Below are 18,147 nucleotides of genomic sequence, written 5' to 3'. Positions count from 1 at the left end.
CCTTCTACTGTCCTTAGTAAGAGTCCAAGCCATACCTCCCTGGGCAAGAATAAAAGTTTTCCCTTATCTGCTCCACTGTCTGGGGGTGGTAGGGAGTAAAAGAACCCAGGTGTTTTAAATACTGGGACTCTGAGGCTTGTACAGAACCTAAATCAGGGTAATGAAACCTAAACATAAAATCCAGTAGTAAAACTTATCTTAAATAGAAATTGAGCTTCCTCTGGAGCAGTCTAACCTCATCTGCCCTGGGCAACAGATGGTTTTGCATCTTGTTTGGAGTCCCCATAACTGTAAAGCGCCTTTAGCATTTGAAAGTCCATTTCCCTCCATACCTCCCCAGCTGAAAGTGTACACTTTGAGGGCACTCTTGCCATCCCCATGAGAACTGGTTTTAGGACATAAACTGGGGGTGTGCAGTAAAGCTTGCTGCGGGAGATGCTGGATGACTGGATTGAAAAAGGAGACCCAGACACAGGACAGATCCATCTATCCTGTCTCCCAGAGAGAAGTATTCAACAAGTGGTACCCTATATATTCTTCCAGAGAGAACAGCCTGCTACTGAGCTACCAATTAAGCAGTACAGACAATTCCCTAATGCCTTTCCCTAATTGAGGAGGAGGCTGTGACCTCTGTGTATTTTGATCTCAGTGCATTTTGAGCAGCTCAGAATTACTTTCAAGTTGCTGTGCAGGAGCATTGGAAGTCGCTCCTTATGAGGAGGATTTTATCAGTACCCCCAAGGTGCCAGGATTTCTATTGCTTGTTTAGAGTAGAGCCACTGCCAACAATAAGGAGGGTCTAAAAGGACAGAGCCAGCACCAGTGAGATAAACTAGTCCTTTTTACCTGCCCTAGCTACAGCAAAGGGATGAGAGCTTAAAGGAAGAAAAATTCTGTAAGATGAGGAAGGGATGGGTTTCAATTAAAACAAAAATGCAATATAATAGCAAGCAAAATCCCCAGCTGGATCACAGCTTGATGTGTTATAATAACAATTTTGTATTATTAATCCAATATGAATATTGATTTTACACTGACTATTGCCTGCCTAATTGTTAGATCTATCTTGGCAGAAATCTGGCTGTGCTCTGAATATGTGTGTTTTAAAGAAAACACTCCTTTTGGGCACTGTAGTACTTCAGCAGCATGTAAACTGTCTTTAATTAAGGACGAAATAGGAAAAAAATTGCCACTGGATGGTGCTGCTCACTATTCTAAGGACTAGATAGGATTGTCTGCTTTGAAAGGTGTTGTCAGGCTTCTCTTTTCATAGAATGCTATTTTTTGAAATAATGCCAGTCATATTTTTAACACTAAATGCAAAACCTAATTTCCAAATGGCTGTTTGCTAATTTCTGTGCCTTTTAAACCTAATTTTGAACTGTATTTTGTTCAATTTGTGAAAGACTGGCAAATACAAATGCTTTGCCCTGCCTTGCATATTATTTTTTTTGTGGATTGGTGTGTTTCCTTTCTATTTGAGAGAGGGAACAGAACATTAAATTAGCTTAATTGAATGCTGCCGTTCAGCTTCTGCCCTGCCTACGGCAACCAGAGGGGTAGAGAGCCATGAAGTCTTAAAATTTTAACAAGTTGTTAGAACTCTCATACTCTTCTAATGCACACAAACAGGGATGAGAACCACTCAGCTCTTTCTGGGGCCTCAGATGCTGTCTTCCTTCAGCAAGAGCAAAGGCAAAAGTGAAAGAAAATCTGAAAGTGTAGGGGGCAGGCTTGAAGGGAGATATGATGACATGATTTAAAGAGGAAAAAAATTCAGAGCAGAAAAGTGGAGTGAAAAAAGACAGGAGATGTTAGGGATGAAAGACACTCCAGAGGAACTGCTAGCTAGAGTAGAAAGTTCCCAAGTACTGCAGCCTGCTCTACTGCTCATACTGCATGGCTGTGTTTCTGTATGGTTTATTAACCTACTATTTTAAGACAGCTGACAAAAATTCAGACTGGGAAGGTAAAATGTAATTATTTGGTTCATGCCATTTGTTTACTAGAAATTCCCAGTCTTATTAGTCTCAAGAATAGAAATAACTGAGACAACTGGGAAAATGCAAATGGTGGCATCTTCTTCAGTTTCAGAAAAAGTTCGGAAACTGTAAATGTAATTGAGCATATCTCAGTCCTCACAAGTGTCTTTAGGACACAAAGAATGAGGGTGTGCATTAGGAATGCCATCAAAGTGCCTGGAGTGGATGGAATCAGCAAAGCCTGCAGAGGTAGGTGCTGGAGAACTGGATTGACCCTTGCAAGACTGAGAGTTTGTTCCTAGGCCAGCCTGTAGGTAAACAATGGCTTGGATCATGTTGGCCCACAGAAGCAGTTTGGTTTATTTTCTTCTAAGGTCTTTACTGGCTCATGACCAGATCTCTTTACTTAAGTCACGTAGAACATGTTTTATGTAGCTAAAATATTACAGGAATGAGTGCCTTGGCACATAAAAGTGATCACTTTCCTCTCTTTCTGCAGGGCTCATCTGTCTATTAATGTGACTGGACTCAAGGCTCTGATTTACAGAACATGAGTTTGTTCATCTCTCTGTGTGTCTGTCCACTTCTGTAACAAGGCAAAATCCCAAAATTCATACCAAGTAGAGATTTGCTTTTAAAATTTGACTCAGAGAGGCTATCAAGCTATCAGATGTTACTGGATACTACCTTTTGGAGTTTTCTGGAGATATATAAAACTGATTTTCTTAACATCAGAACCATTCCAATATGAGTCTGGAAAACATCCACTTATGACTGTAGTGATATAGGTATGGCAAACTTCTATCTTTTGTATGATTCTGATAGAAATATAAGCTAGCTATTTCTGATAGAAATATTACCTCTTTATCCCTCTTTACCTTAATATTCTGAGGTGAGAGGTTATTTCAAGACAAAACTCAATTTAGCAGTCATTTCAACCCTTATCTCATAGGAGTACACCCTCTTCTGGGTCCATTTCCATCATCTGGAAATGATACTTCCCCCCTTCCTTTCTAGTTCTGTGTTCTTGTCTCCAGCTTTACTTTTTCCTCAAGTTTCCAAGGCATGAAAATTCAATAGTTTGTTTCATCTCATGCATCAAGGGTATATTTTTGTTTGCATCATTCAAGGATCTCTTTGAACCAGTTAATCCAATGTTCCATATCAGCATGAAGCTTTAGTCGTTCAGTTTTCTCTACAAACAGCGAACATTGATATAGCTGAGGAAGAAAACTCATAGACTCTGAAAAGATTGTAAATTTTGCACCTTGTTCATTCAAAGCCTTTGACAGAGCTTTGGAGTTACAAATATCTCTGCAGAATCTAGAATCAGCCTACAGATTTTCAATATAGAAGAGGGGAATGAATTAATCTGGTAATCTACTCAGAGAAAATAATTTGATTTCTTAAGTTTCTTTCTCTGTCTATCTCTCTCAGGGAGAGAGATAGACAGAGAAAGAAACTTAAGAAATCTTTTTATGTATAGAAAGAATTGGTCAGGTTAATGCAGTTACTTAATCACAGGATTTCAGGGCTGCCTATCCTAGACAAGAATTATAAGATATCCTTACCTTGTATTTCTTAACTTGTTCTAGTTAATGTGCTGCTGTAGTTTAACCCCAGCCAGCATCCAAGCCCCAGGAAACTGCTCCTTCAGTCCCCCACCAGAGGGATCAGAGAAAAAATTGAAAGGACAAAAGCTAGAAAACTCATGGACTGAGATAAAGACAGTTTAATAAGGAAAGTGGAAGCTGCATGCAACCAAAGAAAAACAAGGAATTACTTCACTTCTTCCCAAGAGCAGGAGGGCATTCAGCCGTCTCCAGGAGAGCAGGGCCCCATCATACAGAACTTGGGAAGGCAAATACCACCACTCCCTCCTTCCTCCTTCTTCCCCCCTTTTTATCTACTGATCATGATGTCATATGGTCTGGAATATCCCTTTGGTCTGTTGGGCTCAGCTGTCCTGGCTCACAATCTCCCATGCATCCATAGTCTGCTCATCAGCAGGCAGTAGGAAAAGCAGAAAAGGCTTTGGCTCTGCATAAGCCCTGCTCAGCAATGACAAAAGCATCTCTACATCATCAACCCTATGTTCAACATATATCCAAAATACAGCCCTCTTCCAGCTCCTGTGGAGAAGATTAGCTCTATCCCAGCAAAAACCAGGACACATATCATAGGGATAAAAGTGAACTGATACAGGCATTTTCTTGGAGACCATATAGTATTACTTTTAATCACTTTCTATTTAAGATAATCGTCTTATATAGGTTTTATATTGTGTAGCATTGTATTAGGAAGTGACAAACTGTTGCCTTCCATGACTTCCCCTAAGGCAGGGTTGTTTATACCAGGACTTCCTCCACTGACATTAAATCAGAACAAGTAATTTGGTGCACTATCTAAGCAGAAATAGTTATTATAGCAGAATATAATAGATGGGTGCTTTCTTTCCTCAGGGTTCAGTAAATGTTCAGAAATTATAAAATTTGCTACAGAGTCTAGTGTTTCCATTTAAAAATAATAATTTAATGTTGGGTATTTGTCTTTAAAAAGAGCTTATTAAATATATATGAATATATATGGAATATTATTTTCACAGTTACAGGCATAAATATTTTTTATGCAAAGAATGAATAAGAATGCATGTTAGTAGAAGATATGATAGTGTTTCTAAATCCACAGATTTCTCCAGATTTCTCTTAACTGGTCTTGGTCACACATTTCATGCAAATGGCAGTACTATAATATTGATTCACCATGGATTTCTTAAAATGAGTAAACTTTTGGTCCAGGATTTTTTTCCCTTGCAAGACATACTTATGTACAGTGATCCAGTTTTGACATATTTTGACTTATAAAAATGAGATTCATGATTAGATTTTCTAAATATTTAACCTAGTGTAAAGTGTTATTTTCCGATTCATGCCTGCATATATAGAATACATATAGAGAGTGTCCTAATCTTCAGATGAAGATATAAATAGCTGTTCTTGCTGTCACGGATTTTTGTGATGCTTGGAGTCACTTTGGGATTCTTGATACACACCATCTTTCACCAGTGTACCTTATATGCTTACCTCAAAAATTGCTTTAGCCCATCCCTGCACACTGCACCAGCATGTCATGCTTTCTAAGCTATGTGAAGCAGCTCCTTTTTGCCTCATTAAAATCCCTACAGAGTTTACTTTCTACTGCTTAACTAGGTAGTTCTAAGGCAATTAATTTTCTGTTATCATTCATTTTGCACAAGCTGTTGAGCACATCCCCTGTGAGGGGTTTCCATGTGCTGGACACAGTGCCCCAAGGCTGAAGGAGCTGCAGAACTGCTTCTGCAGAGCTGGTGTCAGGAGCAGCTGGGGGCAGGAGGGTGAGGACAGCTAGAACATTAGCTGCCATCACCAGCTGAGGGGAGATATGCTGCTGTGCTTTCACTAACTGGTACTGGTCAGTCTCTTTACCAGAGGTAAGCATGTGGAAAATCAAATAAATATATCTGGCATCACAAACTTTCCTTTTCTTCTGCTCCGAACTCCTTTGTATCTGACTATGCCCCATATTTCTAGTTTGTTGCTTTGTTGTGTCCAAATTTTAAAATTTGCCAGAAATAAAGAAAATTTCCATAGATTAAGAATTTGGTGCCATTCAGCTTTGAAGTGGATCTACAGCAAGGCAGAGTTCAAAGTATTTGAAGACTTTTTTTTACCCTTGTTTTCTATCATAAACCCAAATTTTCAGTCATGTTGCTTGATAGTTAGGAAAAGTTACCTAAATTTTAAAGCTAAATTACCGTTGTTTTTCTGCAATTTCCATCTTTGATTACATCTTCTGATGCTAGTGTTAGACTTCTGCATTAATTTTTCAAAATGTGGGGTTTTTTGATCCACTTAAGAATGAATCAAATATGTGTACCTATGAAAGACTGAAGTTTCATCTGTATCCTGCTAAAACAACTGCAACAGTCCAGGGAAAATCAGATCACCAAAATTTGTAAAATACATGACAGCAAATTATAAGAGAACTCCATCAAGGGATGTGGCTGAGGAGCACATTTTCATAGGCACTCTTGATTATCTTTGGGAAAAACTGTGGGAAAAACCTCTTCCACTGCTGAGGGTGTTTTATTTTAACCAAATCAATCCTTATTAAAACATAAAAAGGAATAGATACAAAACATAAAGTCAGAAAAAAAGCTATCCTAGGATAGATTATATTTCTCTCCCTCCTTGTCACCTGAGAATAAGGAAATAAACTAGAGACTTTATAAAGTCTAAGAGGGATTTGGCTGTTGATTTTATTAGGAAGACCTTAGCTATTCTGAAGGTAGGTGAAAAATACATAAAGCTCATATGTGGATATAGGTTTGGTAATAACTGGTTGAAATGCAGCAGTGTTGCCACTCTATCATATGTAAATTAATTTATCAGTAAAATAAGAAGTTCAATAAAACAGGCTTCACTGGAGACAAAATGGATAAGAAATGAATATGGGTTGTGTTTGAAGCTTTACATTAAAATCATTGACACTTATTTCAACTGCTATTTATGACTTAAAACAAAGGACTTCTGGAAATAAAATGCTTGGTATGATATATAATTTATAAAGTATCTTCAGAAATGCATTATAGAAGTGCATGTGTCCTGGATTTCAGCTGGGAAAGATATGCTGTGAAGTAGCACCCACGTTGTCACTTAAACGGCTTCTAAATATTTTCTTTTGCCTCCTGGAACGCCATACAAGATTTAGTGTTTGGAATTCAGAATAATTTTTTAAATGATACTGTTACAGTCTACCAAATGGTTTGATGAACTCAGTGCAAAAATTCAAAAGTACTTTCAAATAGATAAAGAAATTTAAATCTGGGAAAGGTCTAGGCTTTTTAAATCCAATTTGCATTATATTTCTGCAACTGTATATTGTTAATTAATATCAAGCAAAAAGACTTGTGGCATAAATTATTTGGGTTGCTTTAATGTCTTACTTTAAAATGAACTCCTGAATTAAGAGTATGGAAACTATTAGAATCAGCATTCAGCACATTGTGCTTATCACACAGCAGGCAATCATGAGACAAACTTTCTACAGAGAATTATGAAACAAAATTGCTATAGTAGCCTTTCCTAGTCTTTGCTTATTCTGACTGATTCTATGAGGTTGTTATCAACACACCTATGTTGTTGACACTGTTGTTTCACTGTTGCAGCTTTGGGTATTTTCATTTTTTAATATAAAATACTGTAAATATCCATTCTCTATTTTTTTCAATTTCTTCATCTCTTAGACTTGTAAAGTCCCATATCAGTGGGCTCTAAACTTAATCCTGCTTTGTAAAGAATGAAATCTGGACTGCATTGTTTTCAGTAGCAGTTTGTATTGGTATTACTATCTCTTTGAAAAAGGCAAGAGCCCTATCCTTTGCTGTTGCAGTAGGTCAGCACTGCTAGGTATTCTTCAGACAAAAGTAAAGGTGATGGTGATGGTGGATGTCCTTTTTGCAAAGAGTTTATAAGGTTTGCAGCTGGAATGGGAGGTGGGGAGCTCTAGCATACAAACTGATACACTAAAAGCTTTGTATCTTCCTCCTCATCAGTCCTGTCTTTCTCATCTCCATGGTCATTGCACACAGTATGCCCTTTCTCAAGTGAGAGAACAATCACATGAATACAGATGATTTCTCACTTAACCTTTAAAAATGTGTTTAGATTCAGAAGTCCATTAAATCTTTCAGCTTTCCTGGGATTAAGTCTCTGTCTTAATTTATTTCTGAGCCCTTTCAATTCTGTACCTGAGCTGTTGTTTGTGGATACACTCCAAGAATCATCCTGTAAAGATACTCATCCTCCTGCCAATCTTCAAAAGGGTTGGCTCTTCTGTGGTATTTTTCAAAAGAATAATAATGGAATTCTGCTTTATATAAAGCCCTCCAAATGTGTATTAGATGGAATTGTGGTTCAAAGAATGTCAGAACTCGTAACCTGCGCCTCCTAACTTCTATATTTATAAGTTTTTAAAAATACCTGTGCAAATATGTTATTTGTTTGGGGTTTATTTTCTGTGAAAAGAAAATTAAAGAGAGTAATCTATTTTTTCCTTAAGCTTCCTAAATATCAAATTTTGAATATTTACAGGTCTCAGAGTTTACATAAGTGTTCTTTCTAGGCTTTACATTACTTTATGACTTTTATTTGATAGTTTGCTGGAATGGAGAGTTGTATATTTACTAAGTTTCTTGTAAACAAGCTTTGCACCTTGTTCATTCTTCAGGATATACCTTTGTATATCCTTCTTGAAAAACCACCAGAATGAAGGAACTGACAGATGACTTAATTTGTTCAGTTTCTTTCTGCATAAATTAAAGCCAACTTCACCCATAGGTGACAGCAAACTCTTGGAAACTGAAACTGCAGTCAGCTCAATGTGAGCAATTAAGCACACAACAGTGACAGCAAAAGTGCTTATGTGGAAATATGTAAAAAATCTGTAGCTAAACAAATCTCAGAAAACCTAAGATATCTTTCTGAGAACTGCAAAAGAGCCATCTAATGTGGGTGGGGATTGCATGAGGAGAAAACCTTCCGTTTGACGACAGCTGAGGATTTCCCTCTAGCCTACACTTGGGGTTTGCTCTGCTAAGGAGCTGATCCCCTTCCCTAATGCACAGCTCTGCTTGGCATCTATTACTGGAGAGAGCTGTAAGGTCTGATTGCTGCACCTGCTTTCCAGCCAGAAGAGCTATGGAATGTTATCAAATGCTCCCCACCTTTGCAGAATCAGAAGGGCCATATGTGTGCTTACATGTCAATGCCCTGAAATGGGAAATCAAAAATGAGCCAGTGGGGTATCACACACATTTCTGTAGGAGCTGGTGGGAGCTGTAATCTGTGCTCTGAACAAGTAGGTTATTAGGGCTTAAAAATCGTGGTCTGATCTCCTGCTTTGTAACCATGAATAGGTTGCTCTGCAGTGCATTTTTGATGAAAACAGGAGAATAAGACAGATAATTTTTTTTACTCTTGAGTTAGTAATTTATATATCTATTTTTCTAGTAATTTGATAAATTGTGTAGTTCTTTACCATTTCCATTAAAAATTTCTAATCAAGGAGAAAAAACAAAGCCAAATCTTTCCTTTTTTACTTTTCCTGTACAAACATGGAGGAGAGCCTCAAGATGCTCTCATCCTATTGTTTGTTATCAGCAAAATATTTCTTATGAAATTAGAGACAAATGAAATATTTCTAGACTCTTATTTCTTTCTCAACAATAATTTTAACTTGTGTTGGAATAATATTTAAACACATTAATAGTGAAAGCTGGTAATTAGATTCAGTCTTTTGTAGTGTGATTTTCATTAATTACATACTTACTTTAGCTGAGTTATTTTACACAATCTGTGATCTTCGAGACACAGAGGATTAAATAACTACAGATGAGTTCTTGGAGAAATAAAGCACATTTTCAAGGCACACTTGCTGAACAAGCCCCTACTAAGAATGAGATGGATCGCCTCCTGGGCATGCGTCTTCTTTCCACGGGATGTGAAGGGAAGCCAAAAGGACAAGGCTTTTTGATCCTTAAGTTAGGGAAGATGAATTGCTTTCCTCCTTGGGTCACCTATTGGCAAATGTAAGAAACAGGTGCTGAAGTCCCTTCTCTACCTGGATTATTAGAGATGAGACTTGCTAGCAGCATTTGCACAGGCAAGGCTTTAGTTGGTTGATTTCCTAATTTTGTTTTATTTGGTTTTTGGTTTTGTTTGTGGGTTGGTTTGTTTTTTTTAATAGCAAAGTAATTAACCATCCTCTAGTCAGAAAAAACCCTCAAGCAAGCCAAGAAAAGAATTGTGTACATGAGATTTTATGCTTTCCCCACCTCCTTTTTAATAGTAAGGAGATGCTTGGAGGAGTCTGTGGTCAATTCTTACCCTTTGTTGCAGATTGTTCACAGGACCCTTGCAGCCATGCTGGGCGCTTTGGCCGCTTTAGCTGCCTTAGCTATTGTTGGGGAGGTAAGTTATCAAACTGTAAGTGCTCCCTTTGTCTCTGGCTGTGCTGTCAGGTGTCATTAATCTACATGTTTGCCCAGTTCTTACTGAGCACATGGCAAAGCAGTGTTTTTTTAAGAAAGAGAAATGGAAGGACAGAAACTGGGGTGGGAAAAGAGGTCGGACTAATGTGTAGACAAGGGGAGTACAAAAACGTCAGTTGATGCTTTTTTATTCTGATTTGCAGGAAGCTGGCTGCAACCATTTTCAGCTTAATCCAGTGTTAGCTTAACACTGTTATTTTCAGTAATGTTAGGCTACCAAGCAAACCTAAATGGAAATACACTTTATACTACCCTAAATAATTACATCTCATGCCTGCATGTTCCAACCCTTTTGTTTCACCTGCTGCTTACTCTTCGTTGATATATAGTGAAACATCAGATTGATTTTCTCGGTTGTTCTCATAACCACATCATTGCTATGTTCCCTTTAATACCCTCCTGTTTGTTCACAGGTGAAGTGCTATGCTTTTGTTCTTTTACCAAAAAGGGAACTGCAGTGTACCGTGTAATTTGGTTATCTTTTATTTGTGTAATGTTAAGTAAGGAACAAGTAGACCAACCAATAGCCTGATAATGACTGACTTAGGATGCCAGCAGTACTTTGAATTAGTAATAATAATAATAGTAGTAATGGCAATAATAAAGAGTCCTTTTTATGTAGCTTGTAAGAACACTTATTAATTTCCATCACATTTATTTAAATGGTTCATCAATTAAGTGGAGTTTATAAGTCATAGCTAATCACAAGTTAGGTGGCATTCACTCGTAACTGTATTTTTTGATTGCAGAGGCCAAGTATGGTCAAAGTGGTGGAGTGGATTGACTATGAGACACTGGCATTATTGTTTGGAATGGTAACTAAAATGTATATTTTGCTCTAAATGTGCCAAAATAATCACATTCAGTACAGAGATGTTTCCTTTTAGAATACTTTGTTAATTGTACTTTACTTGGACAACTTATGACGAACATTTGTGTCTTAAGGAATTTACCAAAAAGGATGAGGATCAGACCTCTGAAAGAGTCTTTTGAAATGTTGATAATTTTCTATTTTTTTTAATCTGTGAAATTGTATTGACAACATGCTAAAAGCATCCTTGGGATTTATAAAAAGAAAGACCTATTTAAGGGCCAAGTATTATCACTCTCATTTTTCTTTTTAATTTTGTTTATTCAAAGTCTTCCTCAAACACACTCTGCTGGAAGAGTTGTTTCCTGTCTTACTGTTTTGTCTGAAGCTACAAAAAAGCAAGCCAGAAATGGATAAGTAATATCTGATGAGATTTTAATCATATATTATTTTAATCACTTTGCCCGGAGCTATTTGTGGTAAATAGCATTGTCCAAGTGCTATTAGACTCTAAAACAAAATATACAGAGACAAAATTACAGTTATCTGTTTCCATTCTGAGCTTTTCTTATTTCTTGACACTGGTCCTTGCTCATTGCATTGCCCACAGAAAAAGAAAGCAAAAAACAATTCCGTTTAGAGCAAAGACAGAAGGACAGGGGACCTCCCACATGTGGGAAAATGCAAGCATTTCTTGAAGCCATTATCTTCTGTGCTCTGTAGAGTATTAATGCAGAGAGCAAACACACTTATTGGTTCTTCTTGATTAATGATATAAGGGAGATACTTTGAGTACTTAATGTATGATGCCCACTGAATCACTACAAATAAAATTCAACTAGACTCGTATGACATTTACAGACTGCTTATGATGAGAAGTATATTTCAACATCTGATGTATTAACTAGAGATATCTGGCAGCTGTAGTAGATATTCTAATATAAGGGTGATTAGATTCTCAAAGTTATGTCATATAAGAAGTCCATTTGTCAGTATCACAAACTGCTTTAGTTTTGAGTAATAATTCAATTACTTTAATATATCAGTTCCAAGTGATTATATTTTTCCTCATCTTTTGGCAGATGGTTTTGGTGGCCATATTTTCAGAGACTGGATTCTTTGATTACTGTGCAGTAAAGGTGGGTTTATTTGGTACTAGATTTATCAACTTAGTATTTATTCAAATCTGTCACACCAAGCACGATCTTTAAAGGACCCTTCTAAGGTCAGCGTATACTTATCATAGTAGAAATCATAGTGGTCATGTTGTAATATTGGAAAAATCCTTTTGGATGAAAGGAAGCCCTTAATGCAATTCTGTTTCTACAGGAGAATATTAAAGGTCCCCGGTAGGGTACACAAGCTTTTGGATGCTATTAAGCTGAATATTTCACTGATTTCCCCAGGTCTGCATTTCTGCTGTGGCTCAACTCTCTATGCCATGCAGTGGGGCAGGATACTATCATTAACTGTATGACCACATATGAAAAGGGGCCACTGACCTTTGCACAGTAGCAGAACAAAAGTTTACATGAAAAGTGTAATTCATAGAATCACAACCATAGAATTAGAGAATGGTTTGGGTTGGAAGAAACCTTAATAATCTTGTTCCAATCCCCCTGCCATGGGCAAGGGCACTTTCCACTAGAGCAGGTTTCTTAAAACCCCATCCAGCCTGGACTTGAACACTTCCAGGGATGGGGCATCCAAAGCTTCTCTGGGTACCCTGTTGTAATCTCACCATCCTCACAGTAAAGAATTTCTAACTAATATCTAATCTAAGCCTACTCTCTCTGTTTAAAGCCAATCCCTCTTGTCCTATCACTACACACCCTTGCCCAAAGTCTCCCCCCCAGCTGTCTTATTGCCCCTCTTTAGGTGCTGAAAGGTGACCCAGGAGCCTTCTCTTTGCCAGGCTGAATAACGCAGATCTCTTCCAGCCTGTTCTCGTAGGAGAGGTGCTCCAGTGTTTTGATCATGTTTTTCGCCCTCCTCTGGACTCACTCCAGCAGTGCTGCTCTGAGGATGGGGAATGTGTCCCAGGTGTGGAGAGGAAGGGAGGTCTAAACTCTGTTAGTCCACCTGGGCCTGCAGGCAGAAGATGGAGGCTCAGCCTTTCTCCTGCCACAGACTCCCTTTATGACTGGCAGCAGAGCTTGGTGTTTCTTCAGACTTGTTTCTTTGTTTGTGTGATGGGATTGTTTGCTCACTTCCATGAATTATTTTCTTGCCAAATTATTTAGTATTGGAGAGGGCACTGTCGGAGTAATAGTAAAGGAATAGTAAATGTTCTGAGCTCATTGTTGCTCAACTTTGATCAAATTGCTTTATCTACAGTTTTTTAAAATCTAAGCTGGAGTGATGCAGTCCATTAATTTTGCTTCTGTTTGTTTTTCCTAGGCTTATCGGTTCTCTCGAGGCAAGGTGTGGGCCATGATTACGCTTCTGTGCCTTATTGCTGCAATTCTTTCTGCATTTTTGGACAATGTTACCACTATGCTGCTCTTTACTCCAGTAACCATAAGGTATTTTATTGTTATGGATTTGGACTTGCTCTTTTATAGCCAGCAATCAGTAGTAGACATGCCTGCAAAATATTTGTTTGGAGGTTTTCTTAATAATTTAAATGGAAATTAGAACTTCAAATACTCTTATTGCAGTAGAATAAAAAGCTAGCTCTTTCAGAGGAATGGATTGTCTTTTGCCTTTGCATTAATATCGAGAACATATCTGAAACCTGTGAACACTGCAGGCAGCTAACTGTTCTGGTTTGTCTTCATATTTCAATGGCAATAGCATATTGCACCAAATGATCCCTAGTAGATGAATTTTTTTTCCTGTAAAGCAGGCAGAATTTTTAAATTAAAGCTGCTTTATTCATTGCTGGCTGATATTTATATACAATTTTAGATAGTAAATCATGTTTTAGTGAAGCTGTTATCCCTTCTAATATTAGTGACAAATAAATTTTTAAAAAGTATATTTCATCTAACAGCTTTTTCTTGAATATGAAAATCTGAATTTTATTCCTGTTGGTGATCATGTCACTGGGATGGCTACTGGTTAATTGCACAGTTTGAGATTAGATATTTGGAACTTTGAGCAGACAACCATGAATTTAATTACTTCAGATTTCTGTGAATTAATAACATGTTATATGCAACTACATTTAATCAGTGTGGGATTATAAATTACTGTTTAACCTGAATTTAACCTGTGTCTGGTCAGGCAAATCTGTTTAATCCAGTACAGTTTTGGAAAGATCTAGTGTATTTTAGAAATGATCCTGAGAGATGTAATGCTTGCAGTCATTAAAGTACACAAGAATCTATTAAGATATGCCCCCTCTTTAAAATGCAGTGTAAAGCAGTAAAAACCAATTTTGCAAGTGAAATTTATTCTAGACTGGAAACAGCTGGTGAATGAAAGCTCCATTTGTCTTCTGTCCGATTATATATTAAAGAGATGGCTTTGCCGTACCCTAATCAATAATTGCATTCCTAGCAGTAAGCAGTACTGGAGCTATTAAACACCAAGTTTTCTTTAGCTGTGTTACAGAATATTTTGGATAAATATAATTTGGGAATTGACTGAAATCCAGAAGTCAATGTAGCATAAAAAGCTTTTCACAGTCAGAGCTACAGTAACATTTATTCTGTTTTCAAAGAATCCCAGAATAGCCCAGGTTGAAGGGACCTCGAAAGGCCATCTGTTCCAACCTTTCATGGGAAAGGAAAGCTAGATGAGATTATCTGGCACTCTCTTCAATTACATCTTGAAAACCTCTGGTGATGGGGACTCTACCACATCCCTGGGGAGATTGTTCCAGTGGTTAACTGCTTTCACCATAAATTGTTTTTCTTATGTTGAGGTGAAATCTCTCCCTTGTACTTGTTGCCTCTTGTCTTCTTCATGTGGATCCTTGTGAAGGGAGAGCCTCTGCCTTTGTAGCCACCTTTAAGTAATGGACTTTTGTACTATATATATACTAAGTCCTTTTGTTTTATACTAAATGAGCCTGTAACACTGAAGAAGGGGAAACTCAGTATGTGGGAAACATTTGTATTTGAATCACTATCAAAACTAAAATAAAATTTTATCTCACCTACTAAAACCAAATAATTGCCTACTTCAAGAAGCTTCATGCTGGGGGTCATTTTCTTTTTTATCTTACTGCCATTGTCTACAGCTTCGCTGTGTTGCACTGTGCAGTCTCCATTGCCATGGAGATAAAGCTTGCAGAAAATCATACTGACTCTGTGAACATTAGGGTTTATATTTCCTATGATAAGGCCTGAAACATGATACTTGTTTCACTCTGCATTTTGTAGTAACCTGCTAAAAATAGTAATAACTACCTCATTTTGCCTGTTGCTTATTTTCAAGATACTTTGTTATTGAGAAGTGGAAAAGGCTAATGTTTTTACACATGAAGGATAAGTAAACTGAGGAACTGTGATCCTGCCATCTAGTTAAGATGTTCTGATGGATTTACACTTTGGACTTAGCCTTTTCTTACTTTAGAGTTCTCTTTTTAAAATACCACTAGGCCCATCAAAAAGAAAGAATCACTAAAGAAAAGTTTAGCTTATATTTGGAAATACTGGGAAATCAAGGAGCAATGGAGTCAAAATTGAATGTACAATTGTGGTCTTGTACCACAATTGATACATTTGAACCAGTAGTGCTACAAAGTACCCTTTAACTAAATGATTTCATGCTGCTGAGGAAATAGTGTATTTTTTGCACAGTTATTATTTTCCAGAATTTTTATGTACTGACATATATGCCATCTGAGAGTGTTTTTTCTGAGTTTTAAATTGACACTCTTGGTGATAGTGTAAGTGAATCAGGTTAAGCTTTTTTGCAATACTCTTTTCTCTTTGAAATATAGGTTTTCATAACACAGACTTAGGCTAAACAGTGAAGTTCAACCCTTCTTTCAGGGAAATGTGTGAGAGCATTGCAGTCAGAAAGCATTCTTCCTGCACACTCTTTCCCCCACCTACTATGAGATATAGGGGACAATAATTTAAGTGTGGCCTCCATCTTTACATTCTGGAGCAACCTTTTGATAAGTTGTGAGGAGGAAAGTAGTTGTTTCTTACTCCAAAGTGCTTAGGTGTGACTTTAACTTTCAGCTTTTATTAGCAGAGCCTAAGTTTAAAGTCAAACACGTAGTTCAGGACAGAGCAGATTATGCGGGTGTGTGCGTAAATGTAATTTGTGAGTTGGAGTAATCTGTGTGAAGATTACTCTGTGTAAGTGGGTCTGAGTTCAAACGGATCAGGAGGTTTCTGAGTCAGCCCCTGTGTTTGTCAGAGCACTTTAAGGTGCTTCTTATTAAAGAAGCAAGTTACTTTTTCTTATCAAAACAGCATCCCACCAAAGAAATATTAAATATATTTGAACTGCTAAAAACATTTTGAGAATTTTTTAACCATAAAGAATGTATATTTTCTGCTCTGGTTTCATCCCAAATGGAAATACTCATGATCAAGCTTTAGAGAAGGAGGAAAATAGGAACAGAAAAAACTGAATAAACCTACCTGAAAGATGGAGTCTCTAATAGATGATTCATGGCTAATAGGCAGCCTGCACAACCCTCTACCACTGCTTCCCATAAGAAAGTTAATCACTGTTGCTGAGTGCAGAGCTTGTGGTTGACCAGAATAGTTCTCCACAGGTCAGTGCAGCTTAAGGACCATGGTTTCAGAAGCTGTATCACACTGAAAAATTTAAATGCTATTTTCTGTGTAGTCCAATTCTTGTAATAGTTGACAACTTTTGATTAAATGCATCAATTTTGTAGGCATTAATGACTGCATTTTAAATGTAAAGAAAATCCATAAATTTTCATTTACATTGTTATAATTACTCTAGCACAATAAATGCTTTAACATAGCATTTATTGACACATTATGTTTAAAATCCTACCTTTGTCTATGAAATGACTGCATTTTGTATTTTTTGTGCATTTTAATATTTAAGGTAATTTATCCATGGGATAAGAAGTTAATTTCATTATCTTTACACTGCAGGCTCTGTGAAGTACTTAATCTTGATCCTAGGCACGTCCTGATTGCGGAAGTAATCTTCACAAATATTGGGGGAGCTGCCACTGCTGTTGGGGATCCTCCAAATGTGATCATTGTTTCAAAGCAGGAGCTGAGGAGGAGGGTATGTACTGCAGTTGTTTGGCTACTAAAATTAAGTAGTGATGTTGACTTATGCAATGTTGATTCTTCTCTTCCCCCAGACAGCCATATAAACAGAACATAATTGTCTTTTTTGCCATGCTACTTCTTTTTCAGTAGGATTATCAGACAGAAGAGAGTGATCTTTTGGGGACAAAATAGTGATGGAGAATAGACTTTTTTGATCTGGACTAAGAATACCAGTTTCTTTTTTTTGTTGTTGGTGAGGATTTCCTTATCAATGGCAAAGTGAGGAAAGAAGCAGAACAACAGAGGCTGCAGACAGGGCAACATATTGCAAAAAACCAAAAATATGAAAATGAAGATGAAAATCCATCCATTTTCTCTGTATAGGTTTTCTTTCAAAAGTTAAAATGAGACAATTCGACATTTTGCAGAGAGGTTGCTTTGCCCCTGTAGAGCCATGACACACATTTTATTCTTCAAGCACAGCCCAAGGGGATGTGGGGTGTGAGAGAGGGGTGGTTTCTTCTCCCATGCAGCACAGGCTGCAGCTGGCTCCCACCTCCTGACAACATTTTGCTATCTCCAAGCTGCAGAGACAAATTTTAGCTTCCAGCTCTTGGCTCTCCTATTGTTTGCTGGGTGCCTGGTGCCAAAGGGAAAGCTATGGTGCTGGGTGGGACTGCATGACATGAATGATCCAGCAGGAGCATCCCAGTTCCACCATTTCTTCCCATGCACATGGGTATCTCTGCCCTGTGGAGTGGCTGTTGTACTGCTGGCAAGTGTTTGCAGCCCTCAGCATCAGTATGGTGCTGAGTTTGCTGAGTTTTCTGTGCTTTAAGCTATCCGTGCTACTCCTGAACATGAGGGCATCAAGCCTTCCTTCTGCCTCTGGTCCTGTCTGCCACCCCCTTTCCCTGGTAGTGGGGCAGCAGGGAGACAATCTGCTCAGGATGCAAGGGGCAGCCCCTCCTGGCATGGGGCAGATCTTTCTCACTTCTCATGGGTGCCCTTCTTCTCACCAACATGCAGCATCATGGAATGAGCGGTAATGTAATGGGCACATCTGTAAGGACACCAGGGATGAGCTTTCTGATTTGG

At 37.8% G+C, this 18,147-nt stretch overlaps 1 protein-coding gene across 1 annotated transcript in view; it reads left to right on the top strand.

Annotated features, from left to right (window-relative positions):
- The window catches only part of OCA2 (OCA2 melanosomal transmembrane protein), a 161,083-nt gene that overhangs the window by 43,673 nt on the left and 99,263 nt on the right, over window positions 1–18,147 (top strand). The window contains exons 9-13 of the mRNA XM_030951234.1: window positions 9,920–9,991; window positions 10,821–10,886; window positions 11,965–12,021; window positions 13,283–13,407; window positions 16,924–17,062. Coding sequence (XP_030807094.1) covers window positions 9,920–9,991; window positions 10,821–10,886; window positions 11,965–12,021; window positions 13,283–13,407; window positions 16,924–17,062 — 459 coding nt within the window. The remainder of the gene's footprint in view (window positions 1–9,919; window positions 9,992–10,820; window positions 10,887–11,964; window positions 12,022–13,282; window positions 13,408–16,923; window positions 17,063–18,147) is intronic.

Source organism: Camarhynchus parvulus, chromosome 1, assembly GCF_901933205.1.
Source record: "Camarhynchus parvulus chromosome 1, STF_HiC, whole genome shotgun sequence".
Taxonomy (NCBI): domain Eukaryota; kingdom Metazoa; phylum Chordata; class Aves; order Passeriformes; family Thraupidae; genus Camarhynchus; species Camarhynchus parvulus.
Note: the sequence above shows the minus strand (reverse complement) of the source record. Positions and strands in the feature narration are given on the sequence as shown.